Here is a 25793-nt window from a genome sequence, read left to right on the forward strand (position 1 = left end):
ACACATAAACACTTGACAATCACACGAACCTCTCTGTGTCTGAGTTTTATCAGCAATAGATGGAGATAACAATACATTCTATCTTGGAGGATTATTTTGAAGAGTAAATAAGTTACTATAAGTACTTTGAACATTGCAGGTACAAAGTAGAGTAAATGACCACTAAAACTTAAAAAAAATATATAACTTGGGGGCTGGAGCTCTAGTACAGCAGCAAGGATCTTTCCCTTGCACATTGTTAATCCAGATTTGATCCCATTTAGTCCCTTGAGCCCACCAGGCATGATCCCTGAGCGCAGGACCAGGAGTAAGTCTGGAGAACCAAATTTGGCTCAAATGATTTATTTGGCTCAAAACAAACCCTTGAAACTAGTATGAATCCGCAGTGCAAGGCAGAAAACAAAGATAATTGAATCAGTGCTCTTGCTGTAAAATATTAAGTTAGTTATTTTTATTAGTTCCAGGTAATTCTGTATCTGTGCTTAGAAAAAATAGCTCTTTGAAATCTATCCCACAGGAAGAACCCAGGGCCTTCTGCATGGGGAGTTAAAAAAAAAAAAAAAAGGGAGGAGGGTCCTTAAAGTCCATTTCCTGTAAGAAAAGCAGAAAGCAGCGAACTGATCTTTCGTTCACCCTGGAAGAACAATGAAATGTCAATACAAACAATCCCCTATGTGGCTCGACACCACCACTACCACTTACACCACAGCAGTGTAAGCAGGTGTTGGCCAAGGAGTCTTTCAGGTTGTTTTAGTTTGTGACTGAAATGGCAGCAACGTTCCCTGCCCCCTATACAGAACAGATTTTAAACCTTCGGATTTTAATCCAACAGTCCAGAAGGTGGCAGTGATGGCATGCAAAAATAGTATTTCGGGAGGACTTCTGTAAATTCAGAGAAATGAAACTGAAGTAGAATGCGGGGCTCCCTTCCTGCCCAAGCCAGCCACACCCCTTCCCCATCCGCCAGTCCAGCCACTCCCAGATACTCTGAGTGTACTCTGCCTTGCTGTGGCTGAGCCCTGAAAACTCAGACGCAGGAGCAGCGCAGGGTGAACACTGGATTGATACAGATATTTCCTCTTAAATCGTAGGAGGGACACCTTAGAAGTTTTCTGGGATGAAATGCATGGTTCCTCCCTCATTTATGTAGAAGAAACCTTGGAAGACAATCTCGGTAAGTACAACATCTTTCACTAGTGTTGTTATTGTTGTTGTTTTTACTTCTACTACTACGACTGGTATTCTATAGAAGCATTTTATTGAATAAAAGGAAGTCTATTTTCCCATGTAAAATTGAATTATACCCAAAATAAAATAATCTTTTAGGATTTGAAATTCTAGACTATTCATTATTGTGACAGAGTGTGCTTTATTTTCGTTGAAAAGCCAGTCATACAATTTGATAAAAGCTGCAGTTAAAAACTAGCAACTCTTCTATTGACTATATCCTCCAAGACATTGGTATCATCTTCAGAAAGAACACATAGTATACATTTAAAGATGTTTGTTATCCAAAGATCTTTCCCACCATCTATTCCAAACAGCAGTTAGAAAATAAAATAAAAATAGCTTCTCAGATATTAGTGTCAAATGTAACTCAGGAGATAGACAGAAAAATAGCGACAGATTACTTCAGGAAGTCTTGAACAGGGGACTGGGAGGAAGGATTACATTTTTGAGCAAGGGTCTGATGTTCAACTTCTTTTAAAAAATCTAAAAAGCTCTACAGTTCAATTAATGTCTGTGAATTCCTTCCTGTAACAAATTACCTTTTTTTTGGGGGGGGGGAGTATTGTTATTAAGAAGCTGGAGAATAAAAAATTCAAACCACTTCTAGTCAAGTATGTGAAATTGAAAGCAATTTTTTCACATTAACTTTACTCCACAGGCTCATCATACCTCCCAATACTTATATTTAACCTTCTCTCTGACTTTATTACCTAAGGATTTCATGTATGTGATTTGTATTACTTTCTAAATTACCATTTAAAATGTTTTGGAACAGGAGATAGTATAAATAAATGATTAATATGTGCAAGACCTATGAACAATGGCATAAATGGGAAAACCGCAGATGCTAGACAGCCTAGTATACATTTCCCAGAAGTGCATCTTCAACAAAATTTATATATATATATAAATTTAAAATATAAAATACTCTTTATAAAGTAAATTTTTGAAAGGCACACTTAACAAGACTCTGGCAGAGATTCAGGAGAAGGAATAAAAGTAAAAACTGTCGAGTCCCAACTGAAAGGTCCAGTGTAGTAAGGAAAACAGCCAAAAGTCAATTCTATGTATTTGCTCACTTTTCTACTCAGACATCCAGGCACAACTTCCCATTGCACCAATTGCTATGTGGAAATCTGCCTGGATTTTTATAGGTGTATAATGCATATAGTAAACAATGTATCTAATTTACCACTTAATCTCATCTGAATTATGATGTTTCCCCGAGGAGGCATGGGCTGAGTTTGTAAAACTGAAACGTGCTAGAAAACAGGAGAAACCCAGGATACTCAGTAAAATGAGGCAGTAAGTGGATGAGGAATGAGAACCCAGAATGAGTGCTCAAGGTGCCCAGAATTGAATTAATCAGCAACCTTGGATCATGACACATGATGATCTTTTTCTGTTCCAATTACTCTATTTTGTTTTGTTTTTCTGGGGGTGCACAACTGGCAGTGCTCAGGGCTTACTCCTGGCTCTGTGCTCAGCGATCACTGCTGACAAACTCAAGGGACCATACAGAGTATCAGGGATTAAGCGCGGTCTGCCTTATGCAAGGCAAGGACCTACTCACTGTATTATTGCTCCAGCCCCTCCAATTACTCTTTTATTTCATTTGTCTGTTTAACTTATTAGCTATTTTGGAGAAATTTGCTTTTCAGGTGGAGTATAATGTATATGAAATGAACAAATCTCCAGGAGCAGACTCCATAAAAATACTTTATTTATCAGTTTGGCCATTAACCATATCAAGATACATATATTTTTTATCAAACTAAATTTTAAAGTGATATATATCATAACAATATTAGCGTATTCCAAATTCAACTATATTTTCCTTTATAATGAGTTTCACATTTTAATGTTGTTAGTCTATTTTTATTTCTACAGAAACACCTTTATTTAGAATGCTTTGTGTGACATTTTTTTTCCTATGGTCAGGGATTATTCCTGGCAGTTCTTGGGGACCATATGCAGTTTTTGAATTCAAAAACAGGTTAATTAAACATAAGGCAACCAACCACTGTATTATCTCTCTAGCTCATTTAAAAGATAGGTCTTACAATTGATGATGTTGGAACAAATTGTCACAGCTTCCCTAACCCAAAATAAAATAGAACTTACATATAAACATTAGTTTGTTCATCTATAGAAGTGCATTATTTCTAACAAGTTTAAACTTCTGTTGAATGGACTCAATTATATAAAAACACACATATACTCACACATATTACTTTAAGATAATGCATGTATTATGCTTCTATTTGATTAAAATTGATTAAAATTTGATTAAAAATTGCTATCTTCAAATATCAATCTGATTTTGGAGATGAACTATGTATAATTATACATTTATAATTCTAATATCTATTTTAGCCACTTCATATGATTACTATCTTATGGGCCTACATTATATTTAAGGATGCTTATTAGGGGTCTGATCCTGTATTGAATATAACCAGACATCTTGCATGTCTCCCAGAATCCTTTGGTCAAAAATTTCACATTGTGAACAGTGAAAATAGCTGTTTATACTCCAAGTTTTCCCACTATTCCCTGAAGGAAACTGAATCAGTACCATGTACTTCTTTAATTCTATCACCCTGAAAATTGCTCTAAAATAAAAACATTTGCTACCATACTTAAAACTTAGAGGAAAAAAAGGTCTGTAGGGTAAGAGTAAACAGATAATTGCCAACACCTGTGTGTGTTTAAACTTAATGAGGAACAGCAGTGCAACTGCTCAATTCACCTTCCAGGTCAGAATAACAAGAATTAAATTCTCAGGCTTGAATTTTCTACTATGCATAGGTTCCATCAGTGATGGTGTTGTCTGCTTTTGCACAATATGATGCGCACATGCATGTGCATGCACACGCACACACACACACACACACACACACGTACACACAAACACATGCCATGTCCAGGTGCTGGATAACTGCTCAGATAACATATATTATGATTTCTTTTTCTTTTTGGGTCACACCCAGCAATGCACAGGGGTTACTCCTGACTCACACACTCAGGAATTACTCCTGGCAGTGCTCTGGGGACCCAATGGGATGCTGCTATGAATCGAACCCGGGTCGGCCGCATGAAAGGCAAACACTCTACCTGCTGTGCTATCGCTCCAGCCCCATGTATTCTGATTTCTTGTAGCTTCTCACAACGAAAATTCAGAGGGCAGGGACAGGCTTAGATTACAAATGTTTGTTGTATTTCTGCACAAATTAAGACCAACATTCTGGGAGCTGGAGTGATAGCACAGCGGGTAGGGCGTTTGCCTTGCACGCGGCCGACCCGGGTTCGAATCCCAGCATCCCATATGGTCCCCTGAGCACCGCCAGGGGTGATTCCTGAGTGCATGAGCCAGGAGTGACCCCTGTGCATCGCCGGGTGTGACCCAAAAAGCAAAAAAAAAAAAAAAGACCAACATTCTGTTTTTTATTTACTTTGAACCACATTGCATTTTCCCAGTGTGCCTACTTTGAAATTCCACAACACTGATGCCATCCCTGCACATAACCAGCAGCCCAGTCACAGGATCAGGACTTGTTCCATTGTAGGTTTTGTACATTCTAAGTGCTCTGATCTTATTCGACCTTTTGTTAGTGAAAATCTTTATCTCTTCTTCATTTTTCAAGGACAAATTTGCAGGGTATTCCTGGTGACAGAGGTTCCCTTCTCCACAGTATTTTCTGCATATAATCCCATTCTTTTCTTTTCTTTTTTTAAATGCAGAAATACTGCTATTTACTTAGCCACTGTTTGAGTTAACTGAAGCAGGCATGAACTCCACATTACTTTTTAAAAAAATATACAAAGCTGTTCTTAATTGGGCTTCAGTCATACAATGATCCAACACCCATCCCTCCACCAGTGTACATTTCCCACTACCAATGTCCTCTATTTTCCTCCCACCATCCCCCAACACCCCACCCCCATCCCCCAGTCTCCATCTATGGCAGGCACTTCCCCCACCCCTCCTTTTACTTTTGTGCATTATGGTTTGCAATACAGTTACTAAGAGGTCATCATGTTTTCTCAGGGCATTCAGTATTTTTACCTGGACAGCAGGAAGGCTGGAGTAGCTTTTTAATTGGGTGGCAGCTTCAGGGTGTGGACACAACTGCCGAGGCTTCTGGAAGTACAGGGAGGTGGGGAAAGGTAGCCATCCCAACCCCGAGAAAGCCTGGAGATTTTAGTCACAAAACCCACATACCTGAATGTTTAGCAGATTATATCTCCATGAGGGCCATCCTGAGATGATGGAATCAGACTGAGGGCATGGCAGTGCTTTTGGGTTATGGAAGCAAACAGCTGTGGGGGGTCTCTGCTTGGTTGGGCACTAGGCTAACCCGCCCTCCTCCGATGTATCTCGGTCTGTTCCTTGTGTGGTTTTGAGATAAACTGTGGCTTTTTATCTCTTTCGATATTTATTTATGGGTCTCTAAAGCAAGGCCAGTAGAATAGCTTATATGGTGGTGCTGGAGTTGGTTTGTGGGGTAACTGCTGGTGCTTGTAGGAGTATAGGGAAGTGGGGGGAGGTAGCCCATCCCAACTCTGAGAAAGCCTGGAGATTTCAGTCACAAAAACCACATATACAAATTTTCGACAGGTTGATATCTCGCTGCAATCTGTCCTGTTCAGTGGAGTCCAGCCAAGGGTATGGAGGCAATTTTGGATTTTGGTAGCAAGTGGATGCCGGGGACTCTGCTTGAGTGGGCACCAGGCTAACCCACCTCCCCTCTCTCCAGTTTACCATGGTCTGCTCAGCCTTGCACAGGTCTGAGATTAACTGCAGCTTTTGATATCTTTCAAGATTTATTTATGGATCTCTGAAGCAAGGCTTATAAATGGGCATATATAGCTGAGCCAGGGGTAGTTTGTGGGCATGGCTCCAACATACATAACTTTTGGCCATTTAATTTCTCAGGAAACTTGATCTCAAGTTGTTGGGGTCTGGCTAGAGGCACAGTGGAAATTTGGGAATTATCAGGAAGTCTGAAGGCACCATCAGGCTGCTGATGCACTTGCTCCTCAGGTACAGGTTGACTTTCTAGCAGCACCATACCTCCATCCCATTCTCTTCTAACTTTTGAGGGCTTTTTATTCTTGCTACTTTAAAGTTCTCTTATCTTTAATTTTTTTAAATTTGTGGTGGTGGGGAACATACCAAGCAGTGCATATGGATTACTCCTGTCTCTATGCTTGGGGGTCACCCCCGATGGTGCTTGGGGAACCATAGTGCTGGGACTTGAAATAGTAACTTGCATGCAAAGGAAGTGCTCTCTCTGTATGAGCCCGTGTATGAGAGCATCCTATCAGAGAGCATCCTGTGTGCTTTCTCTGACCCCACATTTTTAATTTTAGATAATTTTATTATATTGTATCTTGGAGAAAGTATTTGAGAGTTGAAATTTTGGGGAAACTATGAGCTTTGTGGATTAAGTTATCCTAATGTCTCCTCACATTTGGGAAAATTTAAATCCTAATTCATTGAACATATTCCCTTTTCCTCCTCTCTTATTCTGGCAGTCTAGTAGTGCATAGATTATTACTTTTAATGGTATTACTACTTCCTCAATTGACATAGCTTTTATTTATTTTTTTTCTTTTGGGGTCACACCTGGAAATGCACAGGGATTACTCCTGGCTTTGCATTCAGGAATTACTCCTGGCAGTGCTTAGGGGACAGTATTGGATGCTGGAAATCAAATCTGGGTCGACCATGTGCAAGGCAAACACTCTACCTGCTGTACTATCGCCCCTGACATAGCTCTCATTAACAAGTTTTTATTTTATTTTACTTTTTATTCCCCCAATTGCAAGAATTTCAAGTGCCTAATTTCAAGGTCACTGACTGGATGATCTGATATTAAAGCTCTTTATTGAGTTCTCCAATGTAATGATTCTTCTTTATTAAACTAATGGATTTCATTTAGCTCCTGTTTCTCAGAGAAGGCTAGATGGCATGTCGCATTTACAGAAGATAACTAAAAATTTTAGTTCGTTGTTGAGCTATGAGGACACAGAAATGAGGTGTGTGGGCAAGCCAAGGAAAAGTGAAGAAATGAGACTGAGAATATGGTCTGGAATACTCATTTCCTCCAGAAATTTTAACTTTGTTATTCACCTCTGCAGCACTTATACTAAAATGAGAATGATACAGAGTAGATTAGCATGGCCCTTCACCAGCTTGACATGGAAATTCATGATGTGCTCCATAGGAAGGAAAAAAGAAGAAAGAAAGAAAGAAAGAAAGAAAGAAAGAAAGAAAGAAAGAAAGAAAGAAAGAAAGAAAGAAAGAAAGAAAGAAAGAAAGAAAGAAAGAAAGAAAGAAAGAAAGAAAGAAAAAGAAAGAAGGAAGGAAGGAAAGAAAGAAAGAAAGAAAGAAAGAAAGAAAGAAAGAAAGAAAGAAAGAAAGAAAGAAAGAAAGAAAGAAAGAAAGAAAGAAAGAAAGAAAGAGAAAGAAAGAAAGAAAGGAGGGAGGGAGAGAGGGAGGGAGGGAGGGAGGGAGGGAGGGGAAGGAAAGAAGAGAGGGAGGGAGGGAGAAAGGGAGGGAGAAAGGGAGGGAGGGAGGGAGGAAGGGCAAGCTGAGAAAGAAAGTTAACTTTGCCTGCTCCATACTTCAATACATTATAGTAAAGGAATCCAAATATTCTCTCCCACAGGGCAAGGTTCTGCTGTATAAAGGCAAAAAGCTCTTGGATCCTTAAGGAAAGTCAGATAAAGGTTTACTGTGACAGCCAAAATAAAGCTAGGAAAAGTACTTAAGACAATGGTAGTGAAGATGTCCCCTCATAATGAAGCCAGGCATTGCCCTACATTCTTGCCTCACTTTAACAGGTAAAGAACAGGCATAGTAGAAAATATTTGAGGGAAGCAGAGTTGCAAATGGAACTCTTCAAAGCAATAGAGATTTAATTCTTGCCAAAAAGATCTGTTGAGTGCAAAACTGACTGTAATAAGAGTTTGGTGATAATTTTGTCAAATTTAACATTGTTTACACATCATGTCAGCTGGAGAAACAGAGCTTGTTTCCTTGATAATGCATTCTACTGATTTTAATTACTAATGGCATGGAAATCTATGCTTGAGGTCATTCAGAAGGCTGCTGTGTATGCATGTGTGTGGCCCCGAGTTGAATCCCCAGCACTGCATCCTCCCTACCCCATACTGCTGGGTAGAGAGAGCACTGCAGGCCCCCAGCATCACTGAGGCTGTGCAGGACCACACCACCAGACTGAGTGGGGTAGGAATGATCCCCAGGTCTCTCAGCACTGCTTGACACCTCCACCATAAGAACTGTTTAAAAACTATTAAATTTGGGGGGCTGGAGTGATAGCACAGTGGATAGGGCATTTGCCTTGCACGCAGCCGACCCGAGTTCGATTCCAGCATCCCATATGGTCCCCTGAGCACGGCCAGGGGTAATTCCTGAGAGCAGAGCCAGGAGTGGCCCCTGAGCATCGCTGGGTGTGACCCAAAAAGAAAAAAAAAACTATTAAATTTTGTGGCCAGAGAGATAGTATAATAAGTAAGGCACTTGCCTTGCCAGCCAACTGGATTTCAATCCCTGGCTTCCCATACAGTCACACCCTGAGGAGTGACTCTTGAGTGCAGAACCAGAACTAAGCCCTGGGCACAGCTGGGGGTGGCCCCCCAAACTAAAACTATTAAAATGTTAAATATGCATAGAATTCCTTCCCATTCCAGTTGTCACATGATGTTCTCAAGGGTGGCACTGAAGAGTTTCAGTGAAATGGTATCACCTTGCCGCACCCCTCTCAGAGGGTGGGCAATTACACCACCTCCGTTTCGCTGATGACATTGTTCTCATAATGCCAAACATTAGCCAAGCGGCACAAATGCTGGCCGACTTCGACCACAAGTGTGGAAAGGTCAGATTGCAGCTGAATCTCAACAAGACGATGTTCATGAAAAACGAACTGGTTCCTGAGGCTCCATTTGCTCTCAATGGAATGAACATCTCCGAATGCAGCAGCTATGTGTACCTAGGTCGAGAAATCAACATGAGGAATGACTTGGTGCCAGAACTGCACAGGAGGAAGAGAGCAGCGTGGAATGCCTTCAAGAGAGTTGAAGAGGTGGTTAAGAGAACAAAGAACCTCCGACTCCAGGTACATCTTTTTGATTCCACCTTTCTTCCTGCACTAACATATGCCTCAGAGACCTGGGCCCTATGCAAGCAGGATGAGAATGCTATTAGGATATCCCAAAAAGGAATCGAAAGAGCTATGCTGGGAATATCATGTCTCACTCAAGTGAGAGAAGGAATCTGGAGTTCTGACCTCCGTCGATGGTCAAAAATCAGGGATGCTGTCTCCTTTGCCAAGGCATCAAAAATCAGAAGGGCCGGTCATGTAATGCAATTCATAGACAACCGTTGGACTAGAGCTGTTACTGACTGAATTCTATGGGACGTCAGAAGACCTCGTGGCCGCCTACCAACTAGATGGTCAGATTTCTTTGTCAAATTTCTGAGTGAACGATTTGAGGCTCTTTCTGTTCCTGGAGCGAGCAGGTATCATTGGGCTACACTAGCTCGCGACAGGGACAAATGGAGATGTTACTGGCGCCCGCTCTAGCAAATCGAAGATCAACGGGACTACAAGTGATACAAGTGATGCATAGAATTGAAGAAAATAATATTACTTTAATCCAATCATGACAGAGTGCTTGCCTTGCATACTGCTGACCCGGGTTCCATCCCCAGCATCCCATATAGTCTTCCAAGCACTAGCAGGAGTAATTCCTGTGTGCAGAGCCAGGAGTAATCCTTGAGCATTGCCAAGCATGGCCTAAAAATCAAAAAGCAAACAAACAAATAAGTCAACCAGGCGATAACATTTTAGGCTCAGTACTTGTCTCCCAAGCTACCGAGAGTATCCTGCCCACACGGCAGAGCCTGGCAAGCTCCCTGTGGTATATTCAATATGCTAAAAACAGTAACAAGAAGTCTCATGATAGAGACATTACTGGTGCCCGCTTGAGAAAATTGATGAACAGTGGAATGACAGTGCTACGACAGTGCTTTATTATTTATATTTATCTGTTGAATCTTTTGTCTGTTCACACAGTGTTTTCCTGATTATATCTAATTGTCCATCTGTATTTTCTTGTAGTTCCTGAATTTCTTCAGGAGTATCATTCTGAATTCTTTTGACAGTTTTGAGATAAGTTTAGAGCTTTGATAATTTTCTTTGATGTTGTTATGTTTTATTAATTATTCATGATTCATGGAGATTTGCATTCTATTGTTGAGGGCACTCCGGCTAGGCTAGTGCTGAGCAACTGATTACTTCCAATAGTGTATGGAGTCCCATACTACACCTTGTAGTGCATGGGTGGGAGTGAGGGCATGTTGTACTGGGCCTTGCACATGCAAAGCATGAACTCTGTCACTTAAGCTACATCCCTGGTCCAGTCTTGCATTCTTGTCTAAGCCCTTGTAGAAGTCCGTTTCTCTTCCTGTCTTTATAGACTACTTAAGCAGAGAAAGTCCTTTACCATCAACTTGTCCAGAGATTCTCCATGGGTTGTCTCACACAGTCTGAGCATGACCTTACTATTAAAACTTTTGGATAACCGGAATTTGGATCTGTAGGGGAAGCTTGACAGTTAAATTCATTTGGGTTGGTTCTAGTCCTGAGCTCATATTAAAGGTCTTGAGATTCAGTTCCGTGTCAGTGGACCTGGACCTGACACTAAGGCAAGGCAGGAACCTATATCCATGGGAGTCACCTGAAGTCTGTGTCTACAGGGTCTTTGCTACTAGAGTAGTGATAGCTTTCTAAAGTAACTGTGAATTCCTTCCTCTTTTACTGCTATCGAGAAGAGCTCGAGTAGAATCAGTTGATTCTTTAAATGTTTAGAATTTCCAGTGAGTATGGACTTGGAGCTTTTCCTTTGGGAACACACCTTTAAACTAAAAGTCCAGTTATTATGTTGCTTATTAAGTTATCAATCAAATTATCTATTTCATACTGAGTTATAGCAGTTTGTGTTTTATGAGAATTGGCATTTAAGTTGTAAAATATATGTGTAAATATACATGTATGAAATTGTTCATATTTCCTTGTCCTTTTGCCTCTTTTTCATTGTTTATCATTCTTACTAAATGTATACCAATTTTAATTATCTCTTAAAGGAATATTTTTAAGAAATTATTTTACTAATTTTACCTGATTTTTACTGATTTTATCCATTTTCTGTTTTCAATTTAGTTTATTTCTGCTCTTATTATTTCTTTCCTTCTGCCATGGTTTTATTTTTTTCACTCTCTAGAGGTTCTGTAGGGTTTTGAAGTTAGAATTTAGGTTATTTTGAGGTTTCTTTTTTTAATAATTCTGTTTATTGTTAAAACTTTTGACACTGCTACTAAGCATAACAACTTTTATTCACGGCAATATAGATGTATTTATTTTATTTGCATCTTTTATTTAGATTATTTTAACTTTGAGTTATTTAGGATGGCGGTTTTAATGTTTAGTGATATTCCTCTTATTATTCTCTTAACATTTACTGGATTTTATTTGTGTTGGCAGACATTCGGTATGATTTTAATTACTTAAAATTTTTCTTATGATTTATAATATGGTATATCTTGGGAACTTAAAAAGAAAGATCTTCAATTGTTGGATTGAGTGTTCCATAAACATAGTTGGAACCTTTTGGGTCATATTGTTAAATTTTTCTATATCTGTACTAACATTTGTTGTGCCAAGTTTCAGATCCCCAGTTGCGGAGAGACCAAGTCCACACATGACAATGCAAAAGCAAAGGAACTTTTTTACTAGCCCGAGCCAGAGCTAGCTCCAGCTAGGGTCCAAGTCTTATCCAGCACAGTGGAGTCTTGACAAGGACCCCGACTCCAAATCACAAGCAGTTCATATAGGGTTCAGAGTTAAGAACAGTCTACATACTGGGTTATTTTTAGCATTGGCCCTTTTACAATAGTGGCCAGCAATTAGACAATGGTTAGTAACAGTTTCTAAGGAGGGTACAGTGACCCTTCATGACCGGCCAGACCCAACTTCCCTGTTTCTTATCTTGGCAAATTACTCAACTTGGAGTTTACCAGAAACTGCAAGCCCTGCTTTGGGGAAACAGAAACTGAGGCCTAGCTGAGATTTAATGTTGGCTACAGCATGTCATGGCATCAGTTTCACCTTCACAAATTCACTCTAGTTGTTCTAATAAGTGTTGAAAGACAGGTGTTGAAAATCCAACAATAATTTTGGTTTTGGGTAAGATCTAAAAGTGGGGCCGGAGAGATAGTAGAAGGGATAAAGTGCTTGGTTTGCATGCAATTGACCCCAGTTCAGTCAGTGACACCACATTTGGTTCCCTGAACACTGTCAAGTGTGATTCCTGAGCACAGAGTCAGAAGTCAGACTTGAGCACTGCCATATGTGACCCTAGCGCCCACCAAAAAAGAAAAAAAAAGTTTAAAAGTTCTATCAGTGTTTGCTTCAGTTTGCAGCTTTTTGTTTGTGGCATGAACTTTTAGAATTGTTATGTTGTCTTAATGAAGCACCCCTTTTATTATTATGCAGCATCCTCTGAGAAGAAGATCATTTTGAACTCTGAAGTTTTCTTTATCTGACACTAACATTCCTACTTTCACTGGTTACCATTTGTATTACTTGTATTATTTGTATTGTGTCTTTTTATTATATATGTTTTATATATATCTTTTAAGCAAATCTTTGCTAAATTAGTTGGGTCATTTTTCAGTCAATTTTATTATTTGTCTTTTTAACTTTTATTTAGAGTTTTTATATTGAATGTAATTATTGATATTTTAGACTTACACCTACCATTCAAATTTTTTTCTATTTGTTCTTTTAGAGTCCTTAAAATATTCTTCACAATTTCATTTTTATCACCTTTTTTGTTTGTTTTGGGATTACTTCTGCCTCTGCACTCAAGGATAACTTTTGGTGGTGACTGAGAACTAAGTGCCTTGCTGGGGATTAAACTGGGTCAGCCGCAGGTAAGGCAATTTCCTTGACTCCTGTGCTTTCTCTCAAATCCATATATATATATATATATATATATGTGTGTGTGTGTGTATGTATGCATGTATATATGTGTGTATGTATATGTATGCATGTATATATGTGTATATATATATTAATGAATCACTTTGTATGACTTTTCAGCAGTTGCTCTAAAAAGTTGCATTGTATATACAAAAGTATGACAGTCTATTGGTTCCAGTATGAATGGAGCTTAGAAATCTTACTTCCCTTTGTATTCCCTCACTCTTTCTATTTATAATATAATGGTCTTAAAATATTCATAATACATGATTGTAAAACCACATTAGATAGAACTTCAGCAATCAAACATAATTTAGGAAATCAAAGACATTTAGTCTATTATATCTACCAACATTTTTTATTACTGGCCTTTATTCCCTTCTAAAGTTCTAAGGTTTATTCTATTATCATGGTTCTTTAGAGAAACTGTAGAGGAGGTTCTGAAGAAACTATAGCAATTAGACTATAACCATAATTTTGATTGCATAGAATGAATCATTTCACATTCCGACCAAGAACAAAAGGGTTTCTTCCAATTTATTCCCACTTTAACCAAAAAAATGTTATTTTCTATTTTGTATAATCACCATTGTAATGTATGTGAAATCAGTTGTCATTGGGGTTCTGATTTATGAAGTTTTTTAGTTTTGGGTATGTTGATACTTTTAAACGTGATTGTTGGACATTTGTAAATTATCTTTGTAGAGTGTGTTATCAAAACCTTAAGCTGTTTTTAAATTGGTTATATGTGTTTTTTAGTCTTCTTTATTGTTCAGTTTATCCATTGTGGATAACTCTTTATTATTCCCTTACTAGATATATGACTTTCAAATATTTTCTACCACTTGTCATTTCATTCTGTTTTTTGCATCTTCTGATATACAGAGTTGTTTTGTTGTTGATGTTTTGTTGTTGTTGTTGCCTTAAAATCGGCTTACAGGGGCCGGAGCGATAGCACAGCGGGTAGGGCGTTTGCCTTGCACGCGGCCGACCCGGGTTCGATCCCCGGCATCCCATATGGTCCCCCAAGCACTGCCAGGAGTAATTCCTGAGTGTAAAGCCAGGAGTAACCCCTGAGCATCGCTGGGTTGTGACCCAAAAAGCAAAAAAAAAAAAAAATTTGGCTTACAATGTATAGCTTTCCAAGAGTAAAGCTTCAAACTTTCATGTATGTTTAATTGTCACTATTCCCCATCACCAAAATAAACCTTTCCTCATTATATCCTCTTCTTCCCCTTTTGCTCTAGTGACCACCATATGTTTTGCAAAGTCTAGGAGTTTGTTTTGTTCTTTTTTCTAGCTTATTTGAGTTAGTCATTTATATTTCACATATGAGTGAAACCATCTCATAATTGTTTTTAGCTCATTCCATTTCATTTCACAAATCGTTCCAGGAACATCAATTTTATCCATAGGGCACAATTTTCTCTTTTTGAATGCCAGAATCACATTTCATAACTTATTTATTCAACCATCTGTCAATGGGCATTTATATTGGTTTATGCCATCTTTTGACCATTGTGGATAACTCTTCTATGAACATAGAAGTTAAAATGTTCTTTTGAATGATATCACATCCTATGGAGTGGCATTGTTGAAGCAGATTAAATGTCTGTCTTTTATTTTAATTTATTTGAGGTGAGAAGAGGCGTTGGCCCACATCCAGCATTGCTTGGGACTTACTCCTGGTTCTGCACTCAAGTAGATCACTCCTGGTAGGGCTTCCGGGAGAATATAAGGTGCTAGGGTCAGCTGTGTGCAAGGCAATCACCCTACCCACTATATTATTGCTCACTAAATTTCCATGTTTAAAGTAACTCCATGTTGCTATCCATAGAAATTGAACTGATTTATATTACACTAGTGCTGCTGTGGTGTTTAGCGGGCCAGGTTATGTTGGGCCAGGTAATATTGGGGGCATCTGGGTGATGTCAGGTGATCACTTGAGTCATATTCCAAGTAATATCCAACATCCTTGAATTCTAATCTGAGCCTTTGAAGAAATAGATACCTCTTCCAGTCTTTTCTTCAGCAGTAAACTTGTCCAGAGATTCTGAGTAAGCTGTTTAATACTGTCTCAGGGTATCTCCGGGTGGTTACCCTGGGGATTGTATGGTACTTCAAATATTTAAAAAGTACTTTGTGTGTTGGTATTGACTTATTTAAATATACCAATTCTTAGTTTTTCTTCCTCATGTACTGTTTTGTGTCTAATTACTGAATTAATTATGTTCTTGTTACTCTATTACTATTTATCCCCTTGCTGAAGATTTTGTTAGCTTCTGTTTCTTTTTTCCATGTGAAAGATTTCCTTTGAACATTTCTTGTAGTAGTGGCAAATTCTACAAGTAAAGTCATTTGTTCCCAACCAAGACTCAGCTTCTATAAATTGTTATGTGAAAAAGTACTTGACAAAATAGTATCCTCATAATTCACTGCTCAGCAAACTATCTCAAAAGTAGTGGAGCAGAATGGCACACAGAATATCTTTCTTTATATGCTTGAGGCACATGCCCTATTACTTTCATCAAAATATGCCCCCCAAAAGTAGAGAAAAATGAATGGGCAATATACATTAGGTAAGTTACAGTAGAAGTAGAAGGATCTCATTGCCTAAACTATTTGTTCACTTATTCTCTCTTTCTGCCCCTGGTGTATTCTCCACTGATTTTATAATTCTGAGATTTTTAGGATTTTAGATAATTTTGATATTTTAGGATTTTAGGTTACTTTACCAGATTCTAGGTAAGTCAAGGGATTCAACAGATATAAGACATCCTAGACACTTGCATAGACTCATTATAATCACAAAAAACAAGGTACATATACCTGACCAAAGCTGTAGCTCATCAGTTAGCCTGACAACATACTCTGGATTTTATGTTCTTTTCTTAAGTAGTGAAATGAAAACGATCAGAAATGGGTGCTTGGTTATTAACAACAAACAAAACAAATGAAACATCAAATATATTAAGTGTTTCGAGTATACCTTATGAATATCTAATATCTCCTTGGCTTTCTTATTGCTTCCTCACTATGTTTGACAGTGTGTGCTTCATTCCTCTACTTCTGTTAATGTCTTTCATAAATTACTTGATTTTATACTTAATTTCATACATCCTTTTTTGGTACACTTTTCCTCCATCTAGCTTCATGTAGTCTCCTTTGTTTATCTTTTTAAAAATTTTAACAGCAGAATTGAATTTGGTGGGAGAGAGTTTGGGCCATACTTGGCAATGCTCGGGGCTTAGTCCTGGCTCCATCCTTAGAGATCACTTCTCGTAGAGTTCAGGGCACTATACACCATGCTGGAGATTGAAGCATGGTCACCTGCATACAAAATAAGTATCTTAACCACTCTACTATCTTTCCAGCCTGTGCAGAATGAAATAATTTTAAGTAATACAGATAATACATACTATTGCAAAAAAATTAACAATGATAAAACCTCTCTTGCAAACTGACTGAAAGTATCTCCAAGATACAGTTGGTAAAAAAATAAAAATGAGAAATGTTTGATATGTTGCCATCTGTATGGGTGAAATATTTATATTTGGTAGTATTTCTCTAGAAGGATACAGAAGAACTAGTAATGGTAATTTTCTCTTAGGAGCATAATCATAGTCATTTATGCTAGGACTATAATAGGCATTTACAGTCTTGAAATTTAAAAATATAGGACATTTTTTGGAAAAAGTAACTGATTTTTACTTACAAAAATAATAAATATAATTTTTCTTTATATTCAGGTAAAATAATGGCAGCACAACTGAATCTACCAAAAAATCCAGATGACTGGACAAAAGAGGATGTAAACATATGGCTAGAAAAGCATAACGTTGACAAAAAATACAGAGAAATCTTGGTTGCACAAGATGTAAAAGGAGCTGTCTTGAAGTGGTTAACTAAAAAACACCTTGTTGATGATATGGGTATAACACTTGGACCAGCTATCCAAATAGAAAATCTCATCAAAGAATTGCAAAAAACATCCTCTGAGAATTCTATCCAGACACATGAGAGGAAAACAAACAGTAAAAATATTCCTGAAGTACAAACTTTGAGTCAAAGTGAAAATGGAGAAAAGTCAAAGAAAAAGCAAAAGAATAAAGAGAAATCAGATACTGTTGACACTTCTACAACACATACAGTAGCCCAAGGTTCTAAGCCACTTGAAAATGAGTTCATAGAAGATGATATACAAGAAAAACAGCTTTCTACAGAACAGACATGCATAGCATACCCTTTTGATGAATTCAGTGACCCATATCGGTACAAAGAGAATTTTGTTCTACAGCCTGAAACCGGACCCCTCAATCTTATTGATCCAATACATGAATTCAAAGCCTTCAAAAATATAGAAAAAGGCACAAAAGAGGATATTAAAATAAAATTTAGCAACGAGGTTTTTAAATTTGCTTCAGCTTGTATGAATTCACGTACCAATGGCACAATTCATTTTGGAGTTGAAGACAAGCCCCATGGAAAAATTATTGGCGTCAGATTCATTGCTATCACCAAGGAAGTCCTCATAGACCACTTCAACCAGATAATCCATCAGTATTTTGAAGAGGGCCAGGTCCAAAAAGCAAAGAATTGTATACGAGAGCCAAGATTTGTAGAAGTCTTACTGACAAATGGTATTCCATCTGACAGATATGTTATTGAAGTAGATATTATTCCAAAATACTCTGAATGTGAACATGATTATTTCCAGATTAAAATGCAAAATTTCAATAATAAGACCTGGAATAAAAGTTCAAAATTTTCAGTCTTTGTGAGAGATGGTGCCAGCTGTAAGGACCTCATGAAAACTCCTGCGGACTTCAAAGCATATAAATCAGATTTAAAAACATTAGCAGAATCTAGAAAAGAGGCAGAAGAAAACTTCAGACTAAAAACAAGCAAAAAAGAGAGTGAGGGACCAAAGCTTGTTAGAATGTTGACAGGAAATCAGGACTTGTTAGATAACTCATACTACAGTTTATACATTCTTGTAACAAATAAATGCCATCAAAATCAAGTAAATCATTTGGATTTCCTAAAGGAAATTAAATTGTTTGCTGTTTTGGAGTTTGATCCTGAATCTGCAAGCAAAGGAGTAGTCAAAGCCTACAAAGAAAGTCGAGTAGCAAACCTTCACTTTCCAAGTCAATATGTGGAAGAGAAAACTACAACAGATGAGAAGATTTCTAGTCTGAATCTTCACCAACAACCCAGCTGGATTTTCTGCAATGGTAGATTAGATCTTGACAGTGATAAATATAAGCCCTTAGACCCAAGTTCCTGGCAAAGAGAAAAGGCTTCTGAAGTCAGGAAATTGATTTCATTTCTTACACATGAAGACTTATTGCCAAGGGGGAAGTTTTTGGTAGTATTTCTGCTGCTTTCTTCTGTGGATGACCCAAGAGACCCCCTTATTGAGACCTTCTGTGCTTTTTACCAAGATCTCAAAGGACTTGAAAATATATTGTGTATTTGTCTTAACTCACACTTATGTCAGAGATGGAAGGATCTACTTGAAGCAAGATTAAAAATACAGCCAGATAAATTAGCAGACCAATGCATTTCTGCTTTAAACCTTGAAGAGATAAATGGTACTATTCTTAAATTGAAATCTGTGACTCAACCTGAAAAAAAATTTTTGCCATCTATTGGCTCAACCACTGTACTTATGAAAAAGGAAGAAGATATTATGACTGCTCTGGAAATTCTTGGTGTATATGAATGTGAAGGTACTGACTTAGAAAAGGATAAAAATAAATTCCTTGCATTCAAGACATTAAAAGAGGAAAACTTTTATCGAGGTGGTAAAGTATCTTGGTGGAACTTTTATTTTTCTTCAAAAAACTATTCTTCAGCTTTTGTCAAAAGGGATAAATATGAAAAACTTGAAGATATGATTCAAAACTGGGATTCTTCTAAATCAACATGTGTCAAAATTATTCAGCTATATCATCATCCAGGCTGTGGTGGGACCACCTTGGCAATGCATATTCTCTGGGATCTAAGGAATAAATTCAGATGTGCTGTTCTAAAAAATAAAACAGAGGATTTTTCTGAAATTGGAAAACAAATTACTGATTTAATTACGATTGGAACAACAAGTCATCAGGAATACTTACCTGTATTGCTCCTTGTTGATGATTTTGAAGAACAAGAAAATGTCTATCTCCTACAGTCCTCTATTCATACAGCTGTTTCTAATAAGAATATTAGATATGAAAAACCTTTAGTAATCATTCTAAATTGCATGAGATCGCAGGATCCTAGAAAATGTGCCAAGAACTTCCCAAATAGTATTGCCCTGATACAACAACTATCTCCCAGTGAACAGAGGGCTTTTGAGCTTAAATTGAAAGAAATTGAAAAGCAACATAAAAATGTTGAAGATTTTTATTCTTTCATGATCATGAAAACCAATTTTGATAAAATGTACATAGAAAAGGTGGTCAAGAATATCCTGAAAGGGCAGAACATCTACACCAAAGAAGCAAAGCTCTTTTCTTTTCTGGCTCTTCTCAATTCATATGTGCCAGAGACAACCATTTCACTATCACAGTGTGAAGACTTTTTAGGAATCATGAACAAGAAGGTTTACTGGGAACCAGAGAAACTTGAAGACAAAATGGGCACCTACTCTACAATTCTGATAAAAACAGATGTGGTAGAATGTGGACGCTACTGTGGAGTGCGTATTATTCATCCTTTAATTGCTATTCGCTCCTTGGAAGAATTGAAGCTAAGCTATCAGTTGAATAAAAGCCGAATTGTGTTGGATATCCTAAGAGAAAATTTGTTCTATGATAGAGGTATAGGAAAATCAAAATTCAGCCGAGATATTCAAACACTGTTGCTCACAAGACAACGCAATGAACATGAAGGTGAAACAGAAACTTTGTTTTCCCCCTTCATTGAAGCATTACACAAAGATGAAGGAAATGAGGCAGTTAAAAAAGTGTTGATTGAAGGTAGTGACCGGTTCAAACAAAATGCTTTTATTTGCCAAGCTTTGGCAAGACACTTTTACATTAAAGAAAAAGACTTTGAAAGAGCTCTAGAGTGGGCAAAAAAAGCAAAGACCATAGAACCTTACAATTCTTATATCTCAGACACACTAGGTCAAGTCTACAAAAGTAAAATAAGATGGTGGATAGATGATCCTGGGCGAAATGAAAATATTTCAGTTGCTAATCTAACTATGCTTTTAGAGTTAGCAGTAAATGCCTCAGATGCATTTAAGGAATCTCAAAGGCAAACTGAATATAAGGAACATGAAGCAAAGGAAAAGAAATCCAAAAGGCGGTATGATACTTACAATATAGCTGGCTATCTTGGGGAGATAGAAGTTGGACTCCACACAATTCACATTCTCCAGCTCATTCCTTTTTTTGACAATAAAAATGAACTATTTAAAAAAGATATGATTAATTTTATATCAGGTACTAGTGATATTCCTGGAGATAGCAACAATGAATTTAAGTTAGCCCTCAGCAATTTTATTTCTTATCTAACTAATTTGCGGTTTTCTTTGAAAAACTCTTTTGATTTTTTTGATGATTATTTTGTTCTTTTAAAACCCAAAAACAACATGAAACAAAGTGAACAAGATAAAACCCGGAGAAAGGTGGCTGGATATTTTAAGAAATATGGAGATATATTTGATCATTTTCATGGAACACAAAGCAAAGATTTTGGATCAAATATCAATTTGTCACTTCAGATAGAGTTGTTTCGGAGTAAACTAGAAGTTTTAAAAGCAGACAAATTTTCTGGGCTTTTGGAATATCTTGTCAAAAATCAAAACTCTCCTATAGAAACCATGGAATCTATAGTGAAACAATATTCTTTTATTTTGGAACATTGTGCTGCCAGGACTAAGGAAAAACAAAATTTTATCTTGGCCAATATTGTTCTATACTGTATTAAACCTACGTCCAAATTTGTCAGCCCAGTTAAAAAGCTGCAAAAGCAGCTTCGAGAAGTTCTGCAAGTGGGAACAAATGATCGATTTCCAGAACCTTACTTCTTAGCATCCCTCTTATTCTGGCCAGAAACCCAAAATTTAGATCAAGATTCTAAACAAATGGAAAAGTATGCTCACTTACTGGAAACTTCTTTTTTGGGGAAATATAGACATATGTATCGTACAAAACAGCCAATTGCATATTTCTTTCTTGGGAAAGCTAAAACTATAAACAGGCTTGTTCACAAAGGAAAAATTGATCAATGTTTTGGGAAAACTGATATTAATTCTTTGTGGCAGAATGGAGATGTATGGAGAGAGAGAAAAGTCCAAGACCTTTTGCTTCGTTTAAATGGACGAGCTGAAAATAATCGTGTATACATAGAATATGGAAGCGAAGAAAAAATAACAATACCCATAACCCCAACTTTCTTTGGTCAACTTAGAAGTGGCAGAAGCATAGAAAAGGTGTCTTTTTACCTGGGATTTTCCATGGGAGGACCACTGGCTTATGACATCCAGATTATTTGAGAGCTTGATCTCCTCTCTCCAGGAATTTTATCTCAATACCAACTAACATTTTATTTAGACTCAGAACATATCTTTTAAATTGGCAACTTTATGACTAAAACTCATGACTTTTTACCCTTGAAATACAGTATTCATATTGCCTCTTAAGCATAATATGAGTTAAGCATATTATGAGACTGTGGTGAAGAAGGAAAGATAAATATATAGAGAGTATCAAATAGTTTTCTAGGTTTAGATTACACAATCAAAACAAATGTAATAACTTAGCCCTAAATAAAGCAATCACTTTACCAAAATAAATATCTAATTAGGCATATATTGGTAATTTTTTCTACTTTATTCTCAAATAAAATTTTTTTTGGAATAGGAAAAATTTATGTTTCCAAGTCATTACAGTAGTTAGGAAAAAAATTCACACCTGAAAGAACTTTTCAAAGTTGAGGCATAACATTAATTTTCATCAAGCAAACTAGAAATGTACTATGTAATTAATACCCGAGTCTTCAAAGAAAAGGACCAAACAAATTCTCTATAGATTTTGCCTGTAGAGATCAACAAATTTTGACAAAGTATTCTGGAGTATTGAACTTCCTTTGTGTACTTGGGAGCAGCTGAGCAACAGTAAAATTTTCTATGGCTACTAAACTTCTAAATCTCCAAACATCCAAAGCTGATGAATGAAAAAGCTGATGAATGGAAAAGACTGATGAATGAAAAAGACTCTTTTGAAAGGACTGAATTTCTCATCCACAGGATTTGAACAAATTAGGAAAATAGACAGTGAACAGACACAACCAGTGAGATATAATCAAAATGTACTTTTGCCTAATAAATTTTGCATATGAGCAATTGTCAGTGGTTACCAAAATGATATAAAATGGATAAAGAACTTAATAAAAGATAAACCAAACTTTCCTTAATCCTGACTAATGTTAACATTATGTTGCCTTTATTTACTATTGTCTGCATGAAATATTATAACAATAGTAGCATTATCTTTAGAGTTAATAACAACCCCTGTTGCAGTTCATTTTTATGAATGAAGACTCAGACAATATTTATATGTGACTGACATGTGTGTGAGTCAACGTTTACCTCAGATCCTTTGGAGCGCTTGCTTCTTAACTAATTTTCTAGTATGTTAGCTACTTCTTACTCATCTGACTTCGTGAGCATGGTATGGACAATATAGTTGATCACAGTGAAGATTTGCAGGATGTTCAGATATTCACAATTCATATCTTAACAGAATGCCAAAAGTTTATGTAGTCCTGGTATAAAACTGTGAATATAAGGTCCTAGGATATGGCTCAGTGGTTAGGTGACTGCCTTGAAGGAATCACTGTATCATTACCATCCCGTTATACATCGATTTGCTCAAGCAGGTGCCAGTAACATCTTCATTCGTCCCAGCCCTGAGATTTTAGCAGCCTCTCCTTACTCGTTCTTGCAAACAGTGCAGTATTGGAGGCTCTTTCAGGATCAGGGGAATGAGACCCATTATTGTTACTGTATTTGGCATATGGAATACACCACAGGGAGCTTGCCAGGCTCTGCTGTGCGGGTGGGATACTCTCAGTAGCTTACTGGACTCTCCGAGAGGGACAAAGAATGTATATAAGTGAATACAAGCAAGTATGTTAAAACCAAACACATGTGTGCTGCTTTACATACATCAGCGGGCTAAACTATGAGGTCTTGGGGCCGGGAATGCGTCCCCCCCACTTCCGCTTCCAGGAACTTTGTTTTATAGTCTCTGGATCTTGACCATTGATGGGATTACATGGTGCTGAGGGCAGTTTGTGAGTGTGACTTCAAAGCTACTGGAAAATGGGGGATCTGGGTGGAGGAGGCTCAGTCCCAATCTGAGCAAGGTTGGAGATCTCAGCCCCAGTTCCCGCAAACCTGGGTTCCTCTGCCTATTCCTTCATGCATGAGGCTCATCAGAGCATATGGAGAGTGGCCCTGAGCATGGCTGTGGCTGGGCTCTGCGTGTTTTCGGCTGCCGGGGCTCTGTTTGGGGTGGGGAGGAAAACTCATTCCTTGTAGGAATGGGGCCATGAATTCAAACATCAGCACTATTCCATATGTGAAATGGAAACCCAGTGGTAGTCCTATTTGTGATCCCCAGCTCTACAACAAAGTGCAAACACCAAAGCATGTGAGCACCACAAACAAGTGTGTGAGCACTGCAACCATGCATGTGCAACAACCAGCTATTGAAACAAAAAAATAATGAAAAACAAAAACTTTGAATATAGGGGCTGGAGCCATAGCACAGCGGGGAGTGCATTTGCCTTGCACGCGGCTGACCCGGGTTCAATTCCCAGCATCCCATAGGGTCCCCTGAGCATTGTCAGGGGTAATTCCTGAGTGCAGAGCCAGGAGTGACCCCTGTGCATCGCCGGGTGTGACCCAAAAAGAAAAAAAAAAACTTTGAATATATACTGCTGTCTATTTGTGATCCCGCCCGCATGGCAGAATCTGGCAAACTACCCGTGGTGTATTCGAAATGCCAAAAACAGTAACAACAAGTCTCACAATGGAAATATTATGGTGCCTGCTTGAGCTAATCGGACAGCGGGATGACAGTGCTACAGTGCTACCTCCATAGAACTTGAATACAAGCCATTGGCTATAAAGATTCCCTCATTCAGAACTTGTACCTGAGTTTATTTCAAAGTTCTGTATAAAAGATGTTAATCTGTGAAGGAAGTTGCAATTAGGACAGCTATGTGGTTGGATTTTTGACAATTTATTGTCATTTCAAACATTCTTCCAAACATTGGTTCTAATTGTACCTTCCTTTATTATTCCTTCTGATTCAGGGTCAAAGTTATTTATTTAAGAGGTATCTTTGGTCATTTATTAATATGAACCTGTATCTCAATAAATCTTCCCCTAAACTGTGGTTGCTGCTTTCCATTGAATCTGATAAACATTTTCTGTTTTTCTGTTGTTCTTCAGGTAATTTTTTATTTTTCCTTTGTTTTTTTTTCCACTGGTTCAAATGTTACTTGGAACCATGTATTATTATGTAGTCTCTAATTTTTGTTTTTCCTGTTTTATTTTTGCTGTTGAGTTTTAGTCTCTTACCACTATCTGAAGAGATGCTTGAAATAATTTAAATCTTGCGTATTTATCAAGATTTTCTTTGTTACGAGTGGGAGACTAACACCCAAGAACTGTAGAAATAAGTACCAGGAGGTTGACTCCATGGCTTCGAGGCTGGCCTCACGTTCCGGGGAAAGGTCAACTCAGAGAAGCGATCACCAACTACATTGTAGTCGAAGGCCATGTGGGGGAAGGGAGTTGCGGGCTGAATGAGGGCTAGAGACTGAGCACAGCGGCCACTCAACACCTTTATTGCAAACCACAACAGCTAATTAGAGAGAGAAAACAGAAGGGAATGCCTTGCCACAGTGGCAGGGTGGGGTGGGGGGGAGATGGGATTGGGGAGGGTGGGAGGGACACTGGGTTTACGGGTGGTGGAGAATGGGCACTGGTGAAGGGATGGGTTCCAAACTTTGTATGAGGGAAGTATAAGCACAAAAGTGTATAAATCTGTAACTGTACCCTCACGGTGATTCTCTAATTAAAAATAAATAAATTTAAAAAAAAAAAAGATTTTCTTTGTTACAACAGAACTTGAGAACTTGTTTACAGAACTGGGCTTATCAAAGGTACTACGGGTGACATTAGTTTGGAGGGTACCCTGACACAATGGTGGAGACACTACAGGTAAAACACTCAAATGGAGGGTGTGGAGCTAGAACATTGTATGCATGCCACCTTGTCATTAACAAACAGTATTGTAAATCATGGCACTTTAAATTTTAAAAGCAAAACATTATTTAAAATTCCCTTTGTTACCAGCATGTGATCTGTCTTTTGAGAATATTCCATGTGCAATTGTGGAAAATGTGCATCTATTTGGGGAGTGGAATAGAAATTTCTCTGTATATTTGTAAAATCATCTCAATTATATTAAT

The 25793-nt window shown here is 37.8% G+C and overlaps 1 protein-coding gene and 1 non-coding gene across 2 annotated transcripts; both read left to right on the forward strand.

Annotated features, from left to right (window-relative positions):
- The first annotated feature begins 1050 nt into the window (after positions 1–1050).
- Positions 1051–22706, forward strand: SAMD9 (sterile alpha motif domain containing 9). The gene is made up of 3 exons (XM_012935829.2): positions 1051–1174; positions 13111–13255; positions 17054–22706. The coding sequence occupies exon 3, from the start codon at positions 17062–17064 to the stop codon at positions 21799–21801; it is 4740 nt and encodes a 1579-aa protein (XP_012791283.2). The 5' UTR covers positions 1051–1174; positions 13111–13255; positions 17054–17061; the 3' UTR covers positions 21802–22706.
- Positions 7361–7467, forward strand: LOC129401473 (U6 spliceosomal RNA). The gene has a single exon (XR_008628366.1). It is a non-coding gene; the product is annotated as a U6 spliceosomal RNA (small nuclear RNA).
- Positions 22707–25793: the final 3087 nt, after the last annotated feature.

This window comes from Sorex araneus, chromosome 1, assembly GCF_027595985.1.
Source record: "Sorex araneus isolate mSorAra2 chromosome 1, mSorAra2.pri, whole genome shotgun sequence".
NCBI classification, from domain to species: domain Eukaryota; kingdom Metazoa; phylum Chordata; class Mammalia; order Eulipotyphla; family Soricidae; genus Sorex; species Sorex araneus.

Coding starts and splice junctions, on each gene's coding strand:
- SAMD9 (XM_012935829.2), top strand. CDS start 17,062: ATGGCAGCACAACTGAATCTACCAAAAAATCCAGATGACTGGACAAAA.